This window comes from Nerophis ophidion, linkage group LG02 (genome assembly GCF_033978795.1).
Source record: "Nerophis ophidion isolate RoL-2023_Sa linkage group LG02, RoL_Noph_v1.0, whole genome shotgun sequence".
NCBI classification, from domain to species: Eukaryota; Metazoa; Chordata; class Actinopteri; order Syngnathiformes; family Syngnathidae; genus Nerophis; species Nerophis ophidion.
This window is the reverse complement of record NC_084612.1, coordinates 44099944-44126223: the sequence shown is the minus strand read 5'-3', so window position 1 is coordinate 44126223 and position 26280 is coordinate 44099944. Positions and strand designations below refer to the sequence as shown.

Below are 26280 nucleotides of genomic sequence, written 5' to 3'. Positions count from 1 at the left end.
TTATAAGATTTTAATACATACATTTATACTACCATATAGTATATATGTGGATATTGATTTAAATAAAAGTGTCCGCCCTGAGATCGGTAGGTCTTAGTTAAAATCCCGACCGAGTCATACCAAAGACTATAAAAATAGGACCCATTATCTCCCTGCTTGGCACTCAGCATTAAGGGTTGGAATTGGGGGTTAAATCACCATACATGATTTCCGGGCGCGGCACCGCTGCTGCCCACTGCTCCCCTCACCTCCCAGGGGGTGATCAAGGGTGATGGGTCAAATGCAGAGAATAATTTCGCCACATCTAGTATGTGTGTGACAATCATTGGTACTTTAACTTTTGTTGTACAGGCTGATATAAACATACATCCATCCATCCATCCATTTTCTACCGCTTATTCCCCTTTGGGGTCACGGGGGGCGCTGGCGCCTATCTCAGCTACAATCGGGCGGATAATATATTTTTGATAAATAATGCGTATTACAGGAAAAAATATACGTTCATTTTAATTTTTTTATTAATATTATGGAAAGTTTAAGAATAAGGCCAGGGTCATAGTAATGCCCCCGGACCGCTCTTTCAACACAACTGGCAGTTACACAAAAGGCGCAATCGTAAGAGAAGAAGAAATATGGCCGTCCAATTAGAACAAAGCCAACATAGATATTACGTGTAGCCCCGCCCAACTTCAGCCCAACAACCAATCGCCTTAAAGGAAGCAAAATAAAAAAGCAGCACTGCATCATCCCTGCCCAGCCGGTGACGTCATGTCCAGGACTCTCAGTCTGGTTGTGAAGGGACTCAGACAGAAGATTACTTTAAGTATTGTACTTTGTACTACTTGTATTACTGTAGTACATGTATTACGCCACAGTTAGGGCACATTTAGTGGTGGCAAGACGCCCTTTCTCTGCTGATTCGCCGGAACCGTACTGGGACTTTCCTTGCACTATCGCGGAAGACAAAAGGTTGGATGTTGACAGTTTTCCAGACCTCCAGACGCAGACATTTTGGTGTCATTTGATTATTGGTTTACAAAAGCTGCTCACGTCGCTATTTCCACGTCCTCTTCCTCGGGGAAGATGCCCAGCTCGCTTTTCGCCGACGGCAGCCTCCATGGAGACGCACTGGACGAGCAGACCGCCCTGCAGATCGCCCTGGACCAGCTCTCTCTGCTTGGGCTGAACACCGACGACCACCCGCTGTGCGACCCCGACGAACCCCGGGCTAGAAGTGTCAACATGACCGAGTGTGTCCCGGTGCCCAGCTCTGAGCATGTGGCCGAGATTGTAGGCAGACAAGGTGCGTGTGAAGACACTTTTACTGACTCTCTGCTGGTGCTTGAACGCATTTTGTACAATCCTCCAGACAAGCACTTTAACGCATCTTCCCCTTCCGTCCCAGTCTGGACACATCAGGTCGATACTTCCTGTATTGTTTGTCCTACATTCAAATACTCGCCCACAAATAACACATTGTCAACATCTTAGCACTAGGACTTCGTTTAATGAGCTGTATTGGGCACGCTAGTGTGTTGCTACATGGGCTAATTAACACACTTACGTGGGCGATACTGCACGTTTTAGTATCGAAGCGATACCGCACGTTTTAGTATCGAAGCGATACCAAGTAAACAACAGAGGCAAACTTGTCGATGCTGATACCCATCCATACATGAACATGTTCAGGATCAGTGAAGGATTGTGTCATCAATTATATTATTATTCCAACACAGGACAAATGTTTTAAGCAAACTAAATTGTTTGTGAATAATTTAACAATATATAGCGACCCCCCGTGACCCGAAAAGAGACAAGCGGTGAAAGGATGGGTGATGGATAGATTCAACAATATAATCAAAATTAAACAATTTCATTACACCACATTAGACAAGTGCTTCTCGGTTATTTTCTGTTATCTCCACCCCCAGGAAGAAGAAAACACTTCCACACTCTTTACTGTGAGTATAAATAGTATAATTTGTGTAACAAAAGTTATAAATATACCTCTGCGTCTTATTCTAAACGTATTAACATTAATGGAAAATACACACCAGTGATGGGCATTAACAAGCTACATGTAGCTAAGCTACATAGCTTAACTACATTTCCCAGTAGCTACTACTTTTCTAACGAGTAACGATTGAGGTAGCGACTTGTTCAGGGTGTACACCGCCTTCCTCCTGAAAGCAGCTGAGATAGGCTCCAGCACCCCCGTCACCCCGAACGGGTCAAGCGGTAGAAAATGGATGGACTGGATTTAGCTTCGCTACTTTTGTAGCTTACATCAAAGCTACAAGCTACAAAGAGAAAATGGACTGCCAATCCAGGCCAAAAAAAAAATTGAGAAAACACAATGATCTGAATGAATGAGAACATCCATGTATACAGAGATAATTAATGATGATTGGTGTTGGTTACTCAGTGGCCTAGTGGTTAGAGTGTCCGTCCTGAGATCTCTAGGTTGTGAGTTCAAACCCTGGTCGAGTCATACAGAAGACTATAAAAATGGTACCCATTACCTCCTTGCTTGGCGCTCAGCATCAAGGGTTGGAATTGGGGGTTAAATCATCATAAATGAATCCCGGGCGTGGCACCCTGCTGCCCACTGCTCCTCGCACATCCCAGGAGGTGATCAAGGGGATGGGTCAAATGCAAAGGACAAATTTCACCACACCTAGTGTGTGTGTGACAATCATTGGTACTTTAACTTAACTGTTCCCAAACAACATACAAGTTATTAATATTATTATTATTATTTTTTTTTCACAAAATAGATCGATGCTGCTTTTTAGTGTTGGTTGAGAAAATGAATAACATTACATGGGTAGGCCAAAGAAAAGGCAGACTAATTAAATACGTACAGTAGGGTATACATACACTAAATTAAAAATGAAACCGCTATGAATACAACTGAGAAGGGACTTTGTTCTAATACCAGCACACATTTACACTTGAGGTAGCACATTATATATTTTGAAAACGATGTCTAATAATAAAGTTAATGGCATTATGGAAGACAAAGAGAAGCAAAAACTACTAGGACTCTTTCCCGGACCTTATAATACATATAATAATATGAACAAACAACCCCAAAATCCATCCATCCATCCATTATCTACCGCTTATTCCCTTTGAGGTCGCGGGGGGACGGGGGGGGGGGGGGGGGGGGCACTGGTGCCTATCTAAGGTACAATCGGGCGGAAGGCGGGGTACACCCTGGACAAGTCACCACCTTATCGCCGGGCACCCCAAAATCATAAACCCAAATATCAATCTGCTAATAGTATTGACGTTGTCGACATCTGGATCACCTCTAGGCCCCCAGAAGTGCATTGATCTAAACCATATTTAAAAAGAAAAAAAAAGATATATATATATATATATATATATATATATATATATATACACACACACACAGTGAGGCAAAAAAGTATTTAGTCAGCCACCGATTGTGCAAGTTCTCCCACTTAAAATGATGACAGAGGTCTGTAATTTTCATCATGGGTACACTTCAACTGTGAGAGACAGAATGAGGAAAAAAAAATCCAGGAATTCACATTGTAGGAATTTAAAATAATTTATTTGTAAATTATGGTGGAAAATAAGTATTTGGTCAACCATTCAAAGCTCTCACTGATGGAAGGAGGTTTTGGCTCAAAATCTCACGATACACGGCCCCATTCATTCTTTCCTAACATGGATCAATCGTCCTGTCCCCTTAGCAGGAAAAACAGCCCCAAAGCATGATGTTTCCACCCCCATGCTTCACAGTAGATATGGTGTTCTTGGGATGCAACTCAGTATTCTTCTTCCTCCAAACACAAGTTGAGTTTATACCAAAAAGTTCTATTTTGGTTTCAGCTGACCTCATGACATTCTCCCAATCCTCTGCTGTATCATCCATGTATCCATTTTGGTATAAACTCAACTTGTTGTGTTTGGAGGAAGAATAATACAGAGTTGCATCCCAAGAACACCATAGTTACTGTGAAGCATGGGGGTGGAAACATCATGCTTTGGGGCTGTTTTTCTGCTAAGGGGACAGGACGATTGATCCGTGTTAAGGAAAGAATGAATGGGGCCGTGTATCGTGAGATTTTGAGCCAAAACCTCCTTCCATCAGTGAGAGCTTTTAATGGTTGACCAAATACTTATTTTCCACCAATATTTATGTATAAATGCCCTAAAATTCCTACAATGTGAATTCCAGGATTTTTTTTTTCACATTCTGTCTCACAGTTGAAGTGTAACTATGATGAAAATTACAGACCTCTGTCATCAATTTAAGTGGGAGAACTTGCACAATCTGTGGCTGACTAAATACTTTTTTGACCAACTGTATATGTATATATATATTTCCAGTCAAACGTTGGCATGTATTCATGCATCGATGTAGTCGACACGTACACTATATCTGCTTTGTTGCCATGTGATGTTAATTTAAGTCAGCTATGATGATAAGGATCAAACCAGGACAACAGTCATGATGTAACCGCACAAAGACCCAACTTTAAAAATGTTACATATTTAATAGACTCCAGCAACATCACTGCCACTATGACTATTATCCTTTTAATTTTATCTCAATACATTTGGCATATACATTACTACAAGTTAGCCAAAGTAAAACATTCAAGATACACAACTAACACATTGTCACATTAAAAGCTAAACAACCAAGACTCAAAATGTGTTTAAAAAGTGACCAACACAGCTTTATTTAATAATGGTTGTCATCTGACTATCACAGAATATTCCCCTAAATGGCAGTTTGTCATTTCCTAAAGCATTTTTCTTCCCATTATGTGTCATTTTAAACCCATTGTAATGCTTTTATAAGGTGTCAAATATAAAAATTCAACTGTTCTTCCTAAAAATCTTCATTTGCATTCAACAAGTTAGCAAATATTACCCTTGATTAGCCTGGCCTTTTTTTCTCTCAAAATTGTAATTCGAAGCAATGGAACACCAAAACATACTAATAAATCACTGAATACATGTAACTGTTCAAATGATTTTCCTTCCGTAAATGTTCTTTTGGGCAATTCAAAGTACATTTGTATAAACCAAGGAATACATTTACTATGAACAATTTAACATCACATATCTTTCAAATCAATTAGTAGTGTTTTACTAAAAACGGAACCATCTTGTGTTTTATCCACTTGACCTTAAATGGCTCTAGATTCCTAAAGGGGATGTTTGCAATCTATACAGATGCCTAGAGGGCGACAATTTTGAAAATATGTTTTTAAGCATATATTTCGGCCAATTGCGACTTTGGACGTTATGACGTACACTACGTAAGTACGTAAGACATGGACGCGCTTTAGCTTTGTGTGTTGTTAGCGACTTTGATAACATACATTAGCTATCATTTTTATATATTCTATCCTAACAACAACATCATTTCAAATTGTTCATTGCATCTCTAGGACTCTTTTGGTGTATGTGCAAGCGCTCCCTGCGTGTGCATGTTGTTGAGACAACGGTGCCTGACAAGCCTGAATGCCAAACAAATTCCTTGGGCTGACATGTTTTTCTAATCAATATAATTGGTAATTACTCAAAAATATATATTTTAAAAGTAACTGTGACCAGGTTGCAAACAGACCCTTTCAGGGTTATGCCCTCATGTTTGAACAAGATTTATTATTGCTGTCTTCCTGGTCCGACCATGTAAGCTTTGCCCCACTAATACAATTATCATTTTTTGTTACAAAAGCAGAATTTGAAAAACTGCTCGCAGATAATTATCTAATAGATACATTTTTTTAAACACAAAAAAATATATACACAGTGCTTTACTTTTTATTCCAAAATTTAATAAATTCATAAATTTTTGCAAATGTATTTAATTTAAAAAAACTAAATTAATCACATGTACATAAGTATTCACAGCCTTTCCTCAATACTTTAGTTGATGTACCTTTGGCAGCAAGTCATTTTGAATATGATGCCACAAGCTTGGCTCACCTCTCTTTGGACAGTTTCACCCAGTGCTTTTTGCAGCACCTCTTAAGCGGCATCAGGTTGGTTGGAAAGGGATGATTTTCATCCAGGATGTCTCTATACAATGCTGCATTCATCTTTCCCTTTATTCTGCCTAACCTCCAAATGCCTGCCGTTAAAAAACATCCCCACAGCACGATGCTGTTACCACCATGTTTCACTATAGGGATATTATTGGCCTGGTGATGAGCTGTGCTTGGTATTCACGCCAAAGAGGTCAATATTTTTCTCATCAGAACAGATCATTTTGTTTCCCATGGTCTGAGTCGTTGAGGTACATTTTGGCAACGTTTTTGGTGAAAAATGGCTTCTGTCTGGCCATGCTAAAATACAGCCCTGATTGGTGGATTGCTGAATGGTTGTCCCTCTGGAACAGGCCTGGGCAATTATTTTGACTCGAGCCACATTTAGAGAAAAAAATATGTCTGAGGGCCGGTATATCTATTTTTAGGAACACTAATACAAAACCTCACAATAATGTCTGATTGAATGCTAAAACGTTATGACAGACCACCTTAAACGTAATGGAATGTTAAATTTTTCTATGAACGATAAAACACTGAATATTGACAAAACATGAATGTCACACCCCCTTTTTATCTACATATCTTACAATCAAGTGAAATGCAACAAAAATGCAACAAACACAGAGAAATATGAAGGTGAAGGGTACAAAATAAATCCACATAGAATCAGTTATATCTGATAGATCACTAAGCTTTATAACTTTGTTGTGAAAATCTCCTACTGCGTCTGTGGAAATGTTTCCCACCCACACTGCTCAATGGCTCATCTGAGCTGCCGTGACGTAGATTACCATAGTAACTAATTAGATTAACATAGTAACTGGTATATCATACAAAAGCGCAGATTCCAACCATTGAAATACTTTGTACAGTTAAAGACTTACGGTCATTACAAAACATCACTGCACATTATAATAGCAGCTACAGTTTCCATCCTAAAGATCTAAAAAAAAAATAGTTGGGAATGTCTGGCGTGCCAGATTGAAACGCTTTACGGGCCGCATGTGGCCCCGGGGCCTTAATATGCCCAGGTCTGTTCTGGAAGAATGGCCACCCCGGGCAAGGCCCCAGGGGTGGATGAGACCCGCCCAGAGTTCCTTAAGGCTCTGGATGCTGTGGGGTTGTCTTGGTTGAGAAGACTCTGCAGCATTGCGTGGACATCTGGGGCGGTATCTCTGGATTGGCAGACCGGGGTGGTGGTCCCTCTCTTTAAAAAGGGGGACTGGAAGGTGTGTTACCATGAATTGATTAACGTGGACCCCGACTTAAACAAGTTGAAAAACTTATTCGGGTGTTACCATTTAGTGGTCAATTGTACTGAATATGTACTGAACTGTGCAATCTACTAATAAAAGTATCAATCAATCAATTAATGTTCCAACTATCGTGGGATCACACTCCTCAGCCTTCCCGGTAAGGTTTATTCAGGTGTACTGGAGAGGAGGCTATGCCAAATAGTCGGACCTCGCATTCAGGAGGAACAGGGTGGTTTTCGTCCTGGTCGTGGAACTGTGGACCAGCTCTATACTCTCTGCAGGGTTCTTGAGGGTGCACGGGAGTTTGCCCAACCAGTCTACATGTGCTTTGTGGACTTGGAGAAGGCACTCGACCGTGTCCCTCGGGAAGTCCTGTGGGGAGTGCTCAGAGAGTATGGGGTATCGGACTGTCTGATTGTGGCGGTTCGCTCCCTGTACGATCAGTGTCGGAGCCTGGTCCGTAATTCCGGCAGTAAGTCGGACACATTTCCAGTGAGGGTTGGACTCCGCCAGGGCTGTCCTTTGTCACCGATTCTGTTCATAACTTTTATGGACAGAATTTCTAGGCGCAGTCAAGGCGTTGAGGGGTTCCGGTTTGGTGGCCGCGGGCATAGGTCTCTGCTTTCTGCAGACGATGTAGTCCTGATGGTTTCATCTGGCCAGGATCTTCAGCTCTCACTGGATCGGTTCGCAGCCGAGTGTGAAGCGACCGGAATAAGAATCAGCACCTCCAAGTTCGAGTCCATGGTTCTCGCCCGGGAAAGGGTGGAGTGCCATCTCCGGGTTGGGGAGGAGACCCTGCCCCAAGTGGAGGAGTTCAAGTACCTCTGAGTCTTGTTCACGAGTGAAGTAAGAGTGGATCGTGAGATCGACAGGTGGATCGTTGCGGCGTCTTCAGTAATGCGAACGCTGTATCGATCCGTTGTGGTGAAGAAGGAGCTGAGCCGTAAGGCAAAGCTCTCAACTTACCGGTCGATCTACGTGCCCACCCTCACCTATGGTCATGATCTTTTGGTCATGACCGAAAGGACAAGGTCACCGGTACAAGCGGCCGAATTGAGTTTCCTCCGCCGGGTGGCGGGTCTCTCCCTTAGAGATAGGGTGAGAAGCTCTGCCATTCGGGAGGAACTCAAAAGTAAAGCTGCTGCTCCTCCACATCGAGAGGAGCCAGATGAGGTGGTTTAGACATCTGGTCAGGATGCCACCCGAACGCCTCCCTAGGGAGGTGTTTAGGGCACGTCCAACTGGTAGGAGGCCTCGGGGAAGACCCAGGACACGTTGGAAAGACTATGTCTACCGGCTGGCCTGGGAACGCCTCGGGATCCCCCTCGAGGAGCTGGACGAAGTGGCTGGGGAGAGGGAAGTCTGGGCTTCCCTGCTTAGGCTGCTGCTCCCGTGACCCGACCTTGGATAAGCGGAAGAAGATGGATGGATGGATGTTCTGGAAGGTTGTCCTCTCTCCACAGAGGAATGCTGCAGCTCTGACATTATGTTCTTTGTCACCTCCCTGACTAGATTAAGATGAACGCAGCAATGTACAGAGACATCCTGGATGAAAACCAGCGCTTCCCATCCAAGTTGATTGAGGTTTAGAGGTGCTGCAAGGGGGAATGGGAAAAACTGCCCAAAGACAGGTGTGCCAAGCTTAAGGCATCGCATTCAAAACAACTTCAGACTGTAATTGCTGCCCATAGTGCATTAACAAAAAAACAAACAATACTAGATTTACAAAAAAAACAAAAACAATCATCTTGTCATAATGGGGTTTTGTGTGTGTATAATTCTTTGAACAAAAATTGAATTATTCAATTTGGAAGAAGTCTGCAACGTAACAAAATAATGAAAAAGTGAAGCGCTGGGAATACTTTCCAAATGCACTTTATAATAGTTAAGTGCAAGGGTGTGAATAATTATTATTTTTTTTAGCCAAGTTCCTTATTGGTACAGCATTAAGTTTGTAGTTCTGTTTCTCATCTCTGCTAAACATACTGCTATCATCTTATTTACTTGTCTTTGTTTACATACAAACTGTATTTCACCGGGTGTGAAAAGTGTTAGCAAACCGGAAGCTTTAACCAGAGACGACACCTTTCAAACACTGCACTGCACTGTATTTGTTAAACCGAAAAGATGCTACAAACAATTCCTGTCTCATCCCTGTTGTAAATCAGTATGCCTCTTTACCGAAATGAAGGCTAAGTACAAAAAATATGATTGTCCATGTACCGTTACAACCCTAGTAAACATCTAGTACGTGTTTTAAAAATATGTACGAAAAGGGTGTGAACCTGTGATATCTGGTACATTGCCTTCATGTTCACATTTTGCTCCCTTTCTCAGGTTGTAAGATTAAAGCCCTGCGAGCAAAGACCAACACCTACATTAAGACCCCAGTCCGAGGTGAAGAGCCCGTTTTTGTGGTGACGGGCAGGAGGGAGGATGTGGCAATGGCCAGGAGAGAAATCATCTCAGCGGCGGAGCATTTCTCAATGATTCGAGCTTCCAGAAACAAAAACACCAGCCTGAATGGGAATGCTACTCCTGTTCCTGGCCCACCAAACATACCCGGTCAGACCACAATCCAGGTGCGAGTGCCTTACAGTGTCGTGGGTCTTGTCGTTGGTCCAAAGGGTGCGACAATCAAGCGCATTCAGCAACAGACTCATACTTACATTGTAACTCCCAGCCGGGACAAGGAGCCGGTGTTTGAGGTGACCGGGATGCCAGAGAATGTGGACCGAGCCCGCGAGGAGATTGAAGCTCACATCGCCATGAGAACAGGCGGAGTAATCGCGCTTCAGGATGAAAATGACTTTCATGCCAATGGGACGGATGTGGGTTTTGACCTGCATGGACAACCCATGCTGTGGTCCAAGAAGGCTGGGATGACGCTCACCTCTGTGTGCAAAACCTTCTCCAAATATCGCAACGATTCGTCCTCCTCCCTTGGCAGCGCATCCACTGACTCTTACTTTGGTACCAGTGGCTCCCGCATGGTAGATTACAGCCCCCCCAGTCCCACGCTTAGCTACACAACCAATAACATCAACAGCAACAACAACCACAACATCACCATCAACACGAATGGAAATGTTTGCGGAAATGAGGCGATCTCTCCAGACTGCAGTGACCCGACTTTTGACTCGCCACCAGGGCTTGAAACTGCGCCAACCCCAACTGGGAGGTTCTGGTCCCAGTATGAAAACCGAATCACCCCCTCCTTGACTGTAGGCAGTTCTCTGACCGCCACGCCGGCTAGTCACCCCGCCAATGCCAACGGTGTGATGGTGAGTCAAAGTAGGATCAACAGGGACTCATCCCAGTCCAGAACATCACCTCCACCTCACGCTGAGCAGGTGTTAGCGCAACGGGGACAAAGTGATCCCACTGGAGACTGGCTCGGTTTTCCTGGTAACGCACTGACGAGCGCTCACCTTTCGTATGACTCCTCTGCTTCCTCTTCGTCGTCTTCTACCTCGTCTACCAGCCGAAAAGGCAGCCGCGACTGTTCAGTGTGCTTCGAATGCGAGGTGATCGCAGCGCTGGTCCCGTGTGGACACAACCTCTTCTGCATGGAATGTGCCAATCGCATCTGTGAGAGAAGCAATCCCAAATGTCCTGTCTGCCAAACCAGCGTCACTCAAGCTATACGTATATTTTCATAACACCTGACTGGTTTTGAACGGCAGGAATACAACCTTGAGAAGTATCAATAATCATGATCAATTTGCAAAGTGTACAGTGGAATACATAGTTATGTTCCAGGTTGTGGTATCAGACGCTTGTTTTCAGGTGTCCAAAGTCTCTCTTGGGGGCCGCCTGTGGCTCGTGACTCTTTTTATTGGCCCGTGGCAAAAAAAAGCCCCTAAAGCAATTCTAATACGTTTTTTAATCAGATTACAGGAAGCAGTTTCAGACTTTAGGGTCTAGGGGTTCACCATCCAGTTTCCCACAAAAATTTCTACAAAGTCCAAATCAAGACGTGCCATTTAATGAATGCCATTGCTCTTCCACACGCGATACAGCATTCATGGACTTGTCTTTGGACTTTATGACGTGCATGAATGTACTTTAGAGTGCCACATTTTTCATTTGATACTTTTCAATTTTTTTTTTCATTTCTATTAAGAAATTCCACCGTCAACTTTCCTTCCAGGACCTTCCAAGAAGAACGTCAGAAAGACCGTTGGAAGTTTCTTCAAAGCAGAAGAAGACAATGAGGACCCCGAATATTAATGATGATGATAATCTAACACAAAACAAAGTGATTACTTAAAATGTAAGCACATGGTGCTAACATAGTGGACACATTTCCTCATGGAATCGTGATCCCAAGTCATCAAATGAAGATTTCCAGAATGGAGATCGGATTAATCGCATACAAAAGTGAAATATATAAATCAAGTGCCCCCCTGCATTCTTAGTATTTTTCTGTATGCAGGCCTCGTTGGACAAACTTTGGACACCCTTTCAATGTTTGGGTCTGTCGGACGAATACAAATCAAGGACTGTATTAGCTAGCGGAAATATTTTGAATCTTAAGTGCATGTTTTAAGTATTACTAAACAGTAATCCATTTTTGTAGTCTGTTCCATATATCCATGTGACAGGATGCCGCTCTGTTGATCAAACTGTGGACGGTTAGCGGGCCAAGCTAATGGAGTGTGTTCAAGTCTACGGACATCCAAAAATACTGTACTGACGTTTACAAAGCCATCCTACACGTTGGCGTATTGAATGCATTTGCTCAAACATTCAAATAGCGACAAGAAGATTGAAGTATTTGATCCACTTTTGACTTGAAAGTTGTATTTCTTATTACCAAGATGTTTACGGATATTTTGAGTTCAGTGAACTTTTTGTAGCGGGATTTAAATCTGGTTTATTTTTTAGTAATTGATCACTGTTTTATTTTGACATCACACAAATGTGTGCAGGAGAACAACAAGATACTGTATGTATTGAATTTGACAGTATTGTATTGGAATGACATTTTTTAAGCTTTTGAATATGCTTCACTTGGCATATTTTATATTCAGTAATATAAAGTATTCTATATTGTTATTTTAAAAATTTTGACATGTACAAATCTTAGTAAGGGAACAGTTTGTATGACTTACATTTGTGTGGGAATTACAGGTTTCTGTTGCACCACTACAGCTTTAGTATTTCTATTTTAATACATTTATTTATCAATTGTTTACACATATGTAGTTAGGTTAGGGTAAATGTGCTTAATTTAGCACATTTTAAGAACAAAATATATTTTATTTCATGATAAAAGGCCTTTAACCTCCTGGTTATTATTTCCCAAGACAAGATTTGAAAATGAATCAAGAGTTTTATTTTTCTGACATTTTAAAGTTCTACATAAGTAATGGTGCTACTTGTTGTTTTTTTTTAAGTATTTCAAATAAAGAATGGTACATTAAAAGGTGGATATTTATTCCAGACTTGTCTGAGTACAGAATTGTCCAATGCAGAACCATCCATCCATTTTCTGCCGCTTATTCCCTTTGGGGGTGGCGGGGGGCGCTGGTGCCTATCTCAGCTACAATCGAACGGATGGCGGCGTACACGCTGGACAAGTCGCCACCTCAGCAAATGCAGAACCTCCACACTTAAAAACGCCCTCCTCTCCCTGCCATCACAATCTTTGACGGTTCGTAGGATTTTTTTTATTGCTATTTAAATAATGTTGCAATCTTTGGCATCATCTTGGAGACGCCAGCTGCTCTGATGGTGAAGTATGATCATCCATTTTCTATCCCTTATTCCCTTTGGGGCTGCCGGGGGCGCTGAAGCCTATCTCAGCTACAATCGAGCGAAAGGCGGGGTACACCGTGGACAAGTTGCCACCTCATGGATGAATTTTAGTAATCATACGAAAACAAGGCAGATGTTACATTAAACAAGTATATTTAATATTTTGGCCGCTAAAACATTACACACAGTTTGAACAGTAACACTGTATTTAGGTCAGTGATTCTTTGGCGTACCACTAGATGGAACCTGTTGGTACATGTACCACAATTTCACTGTCATGGCAATTATGAACATCAATAACAAACTTACTTTCATAGAACTGCAATCATCATCTTTTGAAATGGGTCTCAGTGACTTGAAGTAATGCTGTAGTTTGTAATAAAGGTCCGTGACTGTCTGGTGTGCGTGGCCGCACCAGTTCTACATGAATGTTCCGGAAGACCCGCTCCTGATCTTTTTTCCCTTTGCAAAAGCTCAGCTTGTCTTGCGGTCCCGTTGGAAACCATGGCGCTTAAACACATTCTTTGTAAGATAGTAAAGGCAGGCTCTCATGACAGGTTTGAAATGGAAACATTCACCAGAGGCCAGCAGAAAGTGCCCTATAAACCATATTATTAGGAAGCAATCTTACTGCCACAGAAAAGAGCTGACAAGTGTTTTCAGCGGAGTGTGCAACACATGGAGCGCACATTTTCCCTCTTTTGCTCTTAAGAATCTCTGAAATAGGACATGGACTGTACTCTTGAGCCTTAAATCATCCAAGGAGAACATCCAAAGGATTTGTCTTTACTGCATATGCAAAATTAGTCTTCAATTCATCACCTACAATCATCTATGCCAAATGTTTATGTTTTGATCTGGCACTTTAGGGGCCAAACTGGCCCCCAGGTTCTGTTCAGAGCTTAGGAGACAACATTTTTGCAGAAAATTCCTAAAAAGACGAGAGTACTCCAGATGTACAGTATAGAGCGGAGGTCGGCAACCTGCGGCTCTTTAGCGCCGCCCTGGTGGCTCTCTGGAGCTTTTTTAAAAGTTTTTGAAAAATGGAAAAAGATGAGGAGGAAAAAACATACTTTTTGTTTTAATATGGTTTCTGTAGGAGGACAAACATGACACAAACCTACCTAATTGTTATAAAGCACACTGTATGAAACATGCTTCACCGATTCGAATATTTGGCGAGCGCCGTTTTATCCTACTAAATTTGCTGTTCCTTGAACTCACCGTAGTTTGTGTACATGTATAACTTTCTCTGACTTTCGAGGACCTGTTTTTTGCCACTTCTTTTTCGGTCTCATTTTGTCCACCAAACTTTTAACGCTGTGCATGAATGCACAAAGGTGAGTTTTGTTGACGTTATTGACTTGTGTGGAGTGCCAATCAGACATATTTGGTCACTGCATGACTGCAAGCTAATCGATGCTAACATGCTACTTAGGCTAGCTGTATGTACATATTGCATGCATCATTGTGCTTCATTTGTAGCTATATTGGAGCTCATTTGGTTTTCTTTAAGTCCTCTTAATTCAATTTATATCTCATGACAGACTATCTGTATATAATATGGCTTTTATTTTTTTGCGGCTCCAGACATATTTGTTTTTGTATTTTTGGTCCAATATGGCTTTTTCAACATTTTAGGTTGCCGACCCCTGGTATAAAGTAACTCGGACCTACTGTAAACACATTGGCAGGTCCTAAAATGACATTTTAACCTTGCTAGCTAACAGAAAAACTGGTGTCCAAACTCGTGCTATATATAACTGAGGTGTTCCTCAAGGTACCCCTTTAAGTCCTCTCCTTTTTGGCAGTTATGGAAGGTTATCTGGGTAGTTTGTATGTTCTCCCCCTGACTGCATGGGTTCTCCTTGGGTACTCCGGCTAATTCTTATGACCTACAAAAACGTGCACCTGGGGATAGGCTGATTGGCTACACTGAATTGGCCCTGCTACCATAGTGTAGTCTACCTATCTTTGTTGGTCCTGCGATGAGGTGGTGACTTGTACAGGGTGTACTCCGCCTTCCGCCCAAGTGCAGCTGGGATATGCTCCACCTTGAGAGGAACAAGCGGCCGAAAATGGATGGATTCATGTAAGTAAAGTGTTGCTCTAGCTCAGGCCTGGGCAAATTAAGGCGTGGGTACCACATGCAGCCCGTTAAGCTTTTCAATCTGGCCTGCTGGACATTCCAAAATTTTTTTTTAGATCTTTAAGATGGAAAGTGTAGCTGCCATTATGATATGCAGTAATGTTTTCTAACGACCGTAAGTCTTGAACTTTACAAAGTATTCCAATGGTTGGAATCTGTGCTTATGGCTGATATACCAGTTACTGTGGTAATCTAATCAGTTGCTATGGTCATCTAATTAGTTACTATGGTAATCTACGTCACAGCAGCTCAGACAAAGCATCAAGCAGCGTGGGCGGGAAGCGTTCCCACAGACGCGGAAGGAGATTTTCACAACAAAATTCTAAAGCTTGGTGATATATCAGATTGTAGGTGGGTTTATTTTGTACCTCTCGCGTTGTAATTTCACAGTTGCAATTTTGTTGCATTTCACTTGATTGTAAAATATGTCGATCGAAAGGGAATGTGACATTCATATTTTGTCAATATTCAGTGTTTTATCGTTCATAGAAAAATGTAAAATTTCATTACGTTTTTTAAGGCAGTCTGTCCTAAGGTTCTTAGAATTTAATCAGACATTATTGTGAGGTGTTGTATTAGTGTTCCTAAAAGTAGATATACCGGCCCCCAGACACAATTTTTTCTCTAAATGTGGCCTCCGTGTCAAAATAATTGCGCAGCCCTGCTCTAGCTTGTTGACTTCAGATATAGCCAGAAGTTTAACTTATTTAGTTTTACTAGTTTTGTTTTTCAAGGTTCCAATTAAGGTCCTCTCCAACCATCCATCCATTTCCTACCGCTTATTCCCTTTGGGGTCGTGGGGAGCGCTGGAGCCTATCTCAGCTCCAATCGGGCGGGAGGCGTGTACACCCTGGACAAGTCGTCACCTCATCGTAGGGCGTAAGGTCCTTCCTTTTTCACCATTTGGGCAAATGGGTGCATGCAAGTTCAGTTAAAAAAACTTTTTTGCAGAATGTCACAAAACAACAACAACAGGAAAGCGATGCTGCAACTTTGCCAAAATACATCCAAAACTAAATCTTATGTCTACTCTATTGTAATTTGTGTGGATATTTTCATGTATCACAACACACTAAGACGCTTTGTGTCCACTTGTGGTCATCCACGTGACACACATACAGTGTATGTTGATGTTCTGAGTAGCTCGAGACCATGGAAGTACTAACAAACAGATCCAAATTAAACTCTTTTCCTATTTGGGTATGTTTTGGATTTTTGGTAAGTTTGAGTCTGGACTTTGTGTAAAAAAAAAAATAAAAAAAATCCCATTGGTGTGAATTTTAGTGAAATAACTAAAATCGGAGGAAGCTGTTATTCCCCTTTTTTTCTGATAACACTAGCACATCTTTTTTAATCAGCATATTTACAAACCCCGTTTCTATATGAGTTGGGAAATTGTGCTACATGTAAATATAAACGGAATACCAAAATTTGCAAGTCCTTTTCAACCCATATTCAGTTGAATGCACTACAAAGACAAGATATTTGATGTTCAAAGTCATAAACTTTATTTTTTTTGCAAATAATAATTAACTTAGAATTTCATGGCTGCAACTCATGCCAAAGTAGTTGGGAAAGGGCATGTTCACCACTGTGTTACATCACCTTTTCTTTTAACAACACTCAACGTTTGGGAACTGAGGAAACTAATTGTTGAAGCTTTGAAAGTGGAATTCTTTCTCATTCTTGTTTTATGTAGAGCTTCAGTCGTTCAACAGTCCGGGGTCTCCGCTGTCGTATTTTACGCTTCATAATTCGCCACACATTTTCGATGGGAGACAGGTCTGGACTGCACTCTTTTACTACGAAACCACGCCGTTGTAACACATGGCTTGGCATTGTCTTGCTGAAATAAGCAGGGGCGTCCATGATAACGTTGCTTGGATGACAACATATGTTGCTCCAAAACCTGTATGGACCATTGAGCATTAATGGTGCCTTCACAAATGTGTAAGTTACCCATGCCTTGGGCACTAATACACCCCCATACCATCACAGATGCTACCTTTTGAACTTTGCGCCTATAACAATCCGGATGGTTACTTTCCTTTTTGTTCCGGAGGACACCACTTCCACAGTTTCCAAATATAATTTGAAATGTGGACTCGTCAGACCAAAGAAAACTTTTCCACTTTGCATCAGTCCATCTTAGATGATCTCGGGCCCAGCGAAGCCAGCGGCGTTCCTTGGTGTTGTTGATAAATGGGTTTTGCTTTGCATAGCAGAGTTTTAACTTGCATTTACAGATGTAGGGACCAACTGTAGTTACTGACAGTGGTTTTATGAAGTGTTCCTGAGCCCATGTGGTGATATACTTTACACACTGATGTGGGTTTTGGATGCAGTATTGCCTGAGGGATCAAAGGTCCGTAATATCATCGCTTACGTGCAGTGATTTCTCCATATTCTCTGAACCTTTTGATGATTTTACGGACCGTAGATGGTAAACTCCCTAAATTCCTTGCGTTGAGAAATATTGTTCTAAAACTGTTCGACAATTTGCTTACAAATTGGTGACCCTCACCCCATCCTTGTTTGTGAATTACTTAGCATTTCATGGAAGCTGATTTTATACCCAATCATGGCACCCACCTATTCCCAATTAGCCTGCACACCTGTGGGATGTTCCAAATAAGTGTTTGATGAGTATTCCTCAACTTAATCAGTATTTAGTGCCACCTTTCCCAACTTCTTTGTCACGTATTGTTGGCATCAAATTCTAAGGTTAATGATTATTTGCAACAACAAAAAAATGTTTATCAGTTTGAACATCAAATATGTTGTCTTTGTAGTGCATTCAACTCAATATGGGTTGAAAAGGATTTGCAAACTCATATGGAAACGGGGATTGTAATACAATGTGATTCTTTTTAGATTCTGGTTGTGTTTGGTTATGTGTTGGCTAACGAGGAGAGCAATCTGCACTGCCCGCACTTGCAAGATGCAGAAACCATCATGTTCCATGTAAATAGGCCACATGCAAGCGGTTGACACATTTTATGTCTGCCATGCCAACAGCGGCTCACCACGCGTCCACAAGGAGAGTCATCAGATATAGCTCATCCCTGCACTGCTTCACTTCCACCTTGATGGATGCAATTAGATGAGATACATTTAGTGCGGAGGAGTGGAGTAGTCTTTCGGGGCCACGTTTTTTATCTGCAGTTTTTTGAGGAACGCATACTGTACTTGAAGATAAGAAGGTTAATTAAGGAAGGCTGTATTCACACATGTAGTTTGACCCTCCGCCTATTATCTCTCCTCCCACCCTGGTCAGCTCAGCTTGAAACTTTTGGCACGTCTGCGAGCCCTTCCTTTACACTGCAAAAAAGAGCATACAAAATATACGATAAAAGACAATAGTTTCAGGGGAAAAAAATACTAAAAAACAAGAAAATATATATCTGTCCATGCAGGTAGTTAAGTTTACTTGATAATATTGGTATATCTAGAAATTAGCAGGACTCTTTATGTAGAAATAAGTATTTTATTCTGAAAATAAATTGCAATTCTTAAATTAAGCATCCTCAGATTGTTGCAGGATCTTTGAACATTATTTAATATGTGGGGAATACCAAAATAACTTATTTGAATAGTCATTAAACAAGAATAGACAAAATATAATTATTTATGTTACAATTAAGATTATGATGTAAGGTCCATCACTGAAAATAAATAAATAGCTCTAAAAACATGATTTTAAATTAAATGTTTAATCCTGGCAAGTGGTAAAAATGTTGCAGTCATAATTCTTCATGACCGTTTTGTGTTTTGCTCTGTATTTAGTTGATGTCTCCTGTCTGCCTTTTTGTTTTATCAGTATAACTTCCTCTGTCCAGATATAGCGATGTGTTTCCTCACCTGACATATACAGTAGTGGTCAAAAGTTGACATCCACTTGTAAAGAACATAATGTCATGGTTGTCTTGAGTTTCCCAACATTTCTACAACTCTTATTTTTTGTGATAGAGTGATTGGAGCACATACTTGTCATAAAAAAGATTCATGAAGTTTGGCTATTTTATGAATGTATTATGGGTCTACTGAAATTGTGACCAAATCGGCTGGATCAAAAGTAACCATACAGCAATGTTAATATTTTGTTACTTGTCTCTTGGCAAGTTTCACTGCAATAAGGTGCTTTTGGTAACCATCCATAAGCTTCTGGTTGAATTTTTGACCATTCGTCTTGACAAAATTGGTGCAGTTCAGCTAAATGTGTTGGTTTTCTGACATGGACTTGTTTCTCCAGCATTTTATATATATATATATATATATATATATATATATATATATATATATATATATATATATATATATATATATATATATATATATATATATAATCTCCCGATTTCCACCCGCACAACAATATTGAGGACCCTGCCTTTATCGTACTCTACAACCTGTCGTCATGTCCTCTTTTCCTCCCTACAAACAGCGTGCCAGCCCAGTCACATAATATATGCGGCTTTTACGCACAGAAATGTATGCAACGCATACTTGGTTAACACCCATACTGAAGGTGGCCGTGTAAACAACTTTAACACTGTTACAAATATGCGCCACACTGTGAACCCACACCAAACAAGAATGACAAACACATTTCGGGAGAACATTCGCAACATAAACACAACAGAACAAATACCCAGATTCCCTTGCAGCACTAACTCCTCCGGGACGCTACACTATACACCCCCTCCCCCCCGCTACCACCATTTTTTTTATTTTCATTTTATTTAATATGCCATTGATATTCTTTCATTTGTTTTTTGAAAGTTGATTTTGCACTGTTAATTTATATAAGCGTTGCTTGTTTTATATTTGGTGTTAAAGCAAATCAGTTTAGCAAACTGAGCAATAATTAACGTTTTTATTCTTAGACTTTCTCTGGCTACTTGAATGTTTGATTCATTCTTTATTGTTATTTTATTTTCAAATGTATTATTAGCCTTTGGAAAAAGTTTATTTTAATACTTACCTCAGAGGGCTGCAAATACAAAAGAGGCATTACATTTTTATTCAGATTTTATTTGATATGCCATTGATATTTTTTAATGATTATTATTATTTGAAACATAAGCTTTGCTTGTTCAATATTCATTGCAAAACTTGTTTAGGTCCTATTAAAAGGTTAATTTGTTCAATTTTGGCCCGCGGCTTTGTTCAGTTTTTAAATTTTGGCCCACTCTGTATTTGAGTTTTACACCCTTGATATAAATAATTAACATTCATATCTGCACAGGGAGTTATAAAGAATGACAGGTATTATGTAGTTGTTACAGCTTTCCAACTGTTTGCAGACTGAGCACAGGGCAGACGTTCCCTTCATTGTCGATGTTTTTGTCGGAGGTAACACCCTTCACTTTACAATGAGTCTGTTAAACTCCGCTTCCTGGTCAGATTCGAGGCCGCCAATTTGTAACATTGTGGTTGCTTTATTATTCGTTTTGCAGGACACAACCGGACCCGTTGGTCACTGTACTGCGCAGTGCATGCAAAACCTATCCCTCTCTTTACTCGTTCACTCACTCACTGAAGTCAATCAGACAACACGTTGCCATTCTCATAAACACACATACTCTACTCCCATAAGTTAAACAGCTCCCCTGCTGTGCACATGTATATAAATAACATGTAGATACATAACATGTACATGCATAGACGCGCACACAGCTGCTTGGATTGATGCCAAATATTAGTGGCGTTAAGACGCATCAAACGTCAACTGGTAAAATAGTACAAAGCCCAACGACTGACGTCGGGACCAGGGGCGTCACTAGACCTAATACTGTACTGGGGCACACCTGGGGCAAAAATAATTCTTGTGAGCGTGCAAAGCGCGCAAGCAAAAACATTTTTAGCACTTATTTATCATAAAAAATACATAAATAGTGCTTTAAACTATGAAATCATATCAGATTATGTTGTATGGATCTTTGATTAACCACCTGAAATTAACTAATGCATTTGACCTACTTGTGCACTTTTTTACTCCAGACTTCTAAACTGCTACTGGTAAAAGCAAAAAGGAAGAGCAATAACTCTTTTTGAAATATTTATTGCAGTAATCATCTGCAAATGTAACATCTACAAAAGTAAAACAAAAAATAAAGCACCCCTACATCTCTGGGTTCTTTTATATTATTTAATTTCCATTTATGGCAATGTGGCTAATCCTATTTCAGATACACAAAACTATAAAATATACACAAAACAATAAAGCCACAGTAGTAGAATAAATGAACAACTGTTGTGTGTCTGTTCAGGGAATCATTTTCTGAGAAGTAAACTGTAACGTCTCGTTTTCATTTTTGCAAAGTGGTCAATCACTCTGGACAGACATGGAAATATTACAGTAACTGTTATACAGTTGACCAGTGGTTCCCAACTGCAGGGTCGTGACATTAAAGTGGATTGTGTGTCATTTTCAGTGAGTCGCAGTCAGATGTGTGCATGAAAAAAAAAAGTATAAGGAGAAAAACATCTAATTGTGGCAACAAAACCTGATATTTTTAGCCATTTTTCTAGTGACTATTAGTGAGTATTTTAGCAAAAGGCAAACCGACTAACAAGTTGGAGGAGGACTCAGGACAGACATGGAAATATATATATTTTTAAATCTAAATGGGGCAACAAAACCAGATATTTTCAGCCATTTTTCTGAAAACAAATACAGAAATGTTACTATTTTTTCTGGAAACAAAACCAGATGCTTTAGCTGTAGCCATTTTTCTGGTGACAAAACAAGATTATTTTAGTCAAAGTCACAAGACAAGTCTACTGTGCTATTTTTCTGTGAAATAAACTTGAATGATTTAAAAATGTGGCTCACGACTTGATGATATGGAAAAATGTTTTTTTCCTGAAGATAAACCATTTGAGAAGCACTCAACTCACACATGCTTACTCCAAATCATCATTGATGCAGAAGCAGCAGACAATAACCAACATTATGTTTCATATTCATTGGAAATTCCCCCGACAGCTCGTACAGCAAATTAATATGTTTGTCTTGATACAAGGAATAACGTTAGCTAACTTAGCATCAACTTAAGACAATGATGTTGCCTAGCTAGCTAGGACTTCACTTACATCTCTCATTCCTGCTGTTTCTTTTCTGCTGCGGGCGAATAACTTTCTGATATCCATCTAGGAGTTACAGTTTGAGTCAAATCAAAATCAAAATATTGTAATTAACAAATTGTTGTTGGCTAACGTCACCTACCTCACGCAGTGATTCGAATCCCCTCTCTCTCTCTTTCTCTCAACCGAAGTCTCGATCCACACATGAATAAATTACCATATTAAGTAGCCATGTGCTCACTGTTTTGTGGAGTGAATACAGTAGCAATCAATTACCATACTAAGTAGTATGTGCGCTGTTGTCTATGTTATGTAGACTTAAAACTCTGAAGCGTTTTTTTTTATTGGTGACATTTTTACTGGGGCACTGCAGATCAACAGTGGGGCACGTGCCCCAGTGAAATATGTCTGGCGACGCCCCTGGTCGGGACTCTAATGTACAATCTTTGTTCTCCACAATACCAAAATAAGTCAGTCCGTGCCCAAGGGCCTATTTTTGAGCCATTTAACAGATTGGTGCACCAGGAACCGTCAATGTCACCCAATTTGTTGGGGGACGAATATAGGCCTGTGAAATTCAAACACGAGTAATCACATTTTTGGGCTGAAAAAGGGACTAAGTCAAAAAGCAACAGGGTCATTGTGAACATCAGTCCTTTAAAGGGGAACATTATCACAATTTTAAAAGGGTTAAAAACAATAAAAATCAGTTCCCAGTGGCTTGTTGTATTTTTTGAACTTTTTTTCAAAATTTTACCGGTCCCGGAATATCCCTAAATAAAGCTTTAAAGTGCCTTATTTTCGCTATCTTCGAAACCACTATCCATTTCCCTGTGACGTCATACAGGGCTGCCAATACAAACAACATGGCGGTTACCACAGCAAGATATAGCGACATTAGCTCGGATTCAGACTCAGATTTCAGCGGCTTAAGCGATTCAACAGTTTACGCATGTATTGAAACAGATGGTCGGAGTATGGAGGCAGAGAGCGAAAACGAAATTGAAGAAGAAATTGAAGCTATTGAGCGAATAGCTATTGACGCTATTCGGCCATAGCGTGGGTGTAGCTAAAGAAGTGGCCCTTAGCATGGCTGCCTTATTAGCATCGCCGGTAAAATGTGCGGACCAAACGATCAGGACTTTCGCATCTTGTGACACTGGAGCAACTTAAATCCGTCGATTGGTAAGTGTTTGTTTCGCATTAAATGTGGGTATCTAGTTTCAACTGTACATACAGCTAGCGTAAATAGCATGTTAGCATCGATTAGCATAGGATGTTAGCATCGATTAGCTGGCAGTCATGCCGTGAGCAAATATGTCTGATTAGCACATAAGTCAACAACATCAACAAAACTCACCTTTGTGATTTCGTTGACTTAATCGTTGCAAATGCATCTGTAGGTTATCCATACATCTCTGTGCCATGCCTGTCTTAGCATCGCCGGTCAAATGTGAAGACACTTTGGTACATTCAATGGGGGTCTGGCGGCAGATTTCTTGCCAGTGGTGCAACTTGAATCCCTCCCTGTTAGTGTTGTTACACCCTCCGACAACACACCGGCGAGGCATGATGTCTCCAAGGTTCCAAAAAATAATCGAAAAAATGGAAAATAACAGAGCTGAGACCCGGTGTTTGTAATGTGAGAATGAAAATTAATATGGCGGGTGTGTTACGTGGGTGACGTCACATTCTGATGTCATCTCTAAAAGACCGATAAACAGAAAGGCGTTTAATTTGCCAAAATTCACCCATTTAGAGTTCGGAAATCGGTTAAAAAAAATACATGGTCTATTTTCTGCAACATCAAGGTATATATTGACGCTTGCATAGGTTTGGTGATAATGTTCCCCTTTAAGAGGAGTCGTCAGGATCGTCATCTTGGTCAAAACAGGTAAGACTCACCAGGGCCGTCAGTTGGGGATCAATATCAAATTCTTCACCTATTTCGATGACTCAACTAGTTATGCTGAAAACAAATAAGAGAAATTGGACAACATCGAACATATGTATGGGCTGGTCTCAAGCAAGGAATATGATACAGCAGTTAACCAAGCCTGGAAGATCTACATAACCGTTGACGGCAGCTCAATGGAGGGAGATCTCTCTCTGCGTCGTCTTCTGGGCTGTCAGACTGTGTTGCAGCCTCGTTCTTCTGTGATCTGGGGTGAGAGGTTACCAGCACATCACCCCCTTTTGTGGCTAACAGTGAATCTTCTGTCAGCTCCTGTTCATCATCGGATGCCACAGGCACAAAAGGCACTGTTTGGGGGTCAAGTGGAGCAGATGATGTGGCAATGTCAGCAATGACCTTTGTTAAGGATCTACCAGGTTCTTCAGCAGGGGCGCAGAGGGAGAGGTGGTACCAGGTGACGCCTTTGCCAGCAAGTTAAAGGGTGTGGTACATCCACTCCACAACCTTGAAGGGGCCTGTCCACCTTGACTCTGTCCACTTGCGCTTGATGACCTAGACCTTGACCCACTCAACGGGCGGAAGGTTGTCGTCCTTGAATATGTTTAGAGAAACTGGCACACAAATTCTGAATTAAGTCAAAATACCATTTTGGTTTCATGCTCATCCCTCTTTCCAAAGGAGCTGCTGGTCCTGGAAGGGCTGACCTGTATGCAATTCATTGGGTGAAAAAACTGTTTTATTCACGGACATCAATGAAGCCAATGGCAACATGTCAACCCAATTTATTTTGTTCTGTGCACAGATTTTTGCCAATTTCATTTTGATATTCTGATTCATCCTTTCAACTTTGCTTTGAGATTGGGGATGGTACACCAAACCGAATTACTGTTCAAGTCCAAGAGCTTTCTCGACCAAAGCTAAGTGAGTATTTTTAAGATTAGATCAGACCATTGTCTGATGTAATCTTTTTGGGGAAACCATGTCATGATATGAGGTCATTCACAAGCCATTTAATAACGGATATTTTCTACTTTTCTAGGGTGTACCCCGCCTTCCGCCTGTGTGCAGCTGAGATAGGCTCCACCCCATAAGGGACAAGCGGTAGAAATAGATGGATGGGATGGCATCCTCTTTAGAGGTTGGGGTTGCTTCTGGTCAGCTGTAATTGTCAACACAATTTAGTAAGTACCTTTTCCCTTGTACTGAATTGATCATATCAGTGAAATCAAAAAATTGACGCGCTCCGCCCACATCTCCTCCCCCTTCTGTTTCTGAAAAAATAAAAAGGACTGTGTTAGTAGTACTGTCACTTTCAGAAACATCTAAGAAAAAGGGCAGCTAATAGTTAGGCATAGCAAGGTCTGAGGCAGAGCACAGGTCTTGCTTGAGGTCAGTGAAAGCCGTTTACAGTGGGGCAAAAAAGTATTTAGTCAGCCACCGATTGTGCAAGTTCTCCCTTTTAAAATGATGACAGAGGTCTGTAATTGTCATCATAGGTACATTTCAACTGTGAAAGACAGAATGTGAAAAAAAAAATCCAGGAATTCACATTGTAGGAATTTTAAATAATTTATTTGTAAATTATGGTGGAAAAATAAGTATTTGGTCAACCATTCAAAGCTCTCACTGATGGAAGGAGGTTTTAGCTCAAAATCTCACGATACATGGCCCCATTTCTTCTTTTTTTTAACACTGATCAACCGTCCTGTCCCCTTAGCAGAAAAACAGCCCCAAAGCATGATATTTCCACCCCCATGCTTCACAGTAGGTGTGGTGTTCTTGGGATGCAACTCAGTATTCTTTTTCATCCAAACACGACAAATTGAGTTTATACCAAAATGGATACATGGATGATACAGCAGAAGATTGGGAAAATGTCATGTGGTCAGATGAAACCAAAATAGAACTTTTTGGTATAAACTCAACTCGTGGTGTTTGGAAGAAGAAGAATACTGAGTTGCATCCCAAGAACACCATAACTACTGTGAAGCATGGGGGTGGAAACATCATGCTTTGAGACTGTTTTTCTGCTGAGGGGACAGGATGATTGATCCGTGTTAAGGAAAG

At 40.9% G+C, this 26280-nt stretch overlaps 1 protein-coding gene across 1 annotated transcript; it reads left to right on the top strand.

Moving 5' to 3' along the window:
- Positions 1-739: 739 nt before the first annotated feature.
- mex3b (mex-3 RNA binding family member B) lies at positions 740-12731 on the top strand. The gene is made up of 2 exons (XM_061884321.1): positions 740-1303; positions 9638-12731. Exons 1-2 carry the CDS (start codon positions 1084-1086, stop codon positions 10960-10962), a joined length of 1545 nt encoding a protein of 514 aa, XP_061740305.1. The 5' UTR covers positions 740-1083; the 3' UTR covers positions 10963-12731.
- Positions 12732-26280: the final 13549 nt, after the last annotated feature.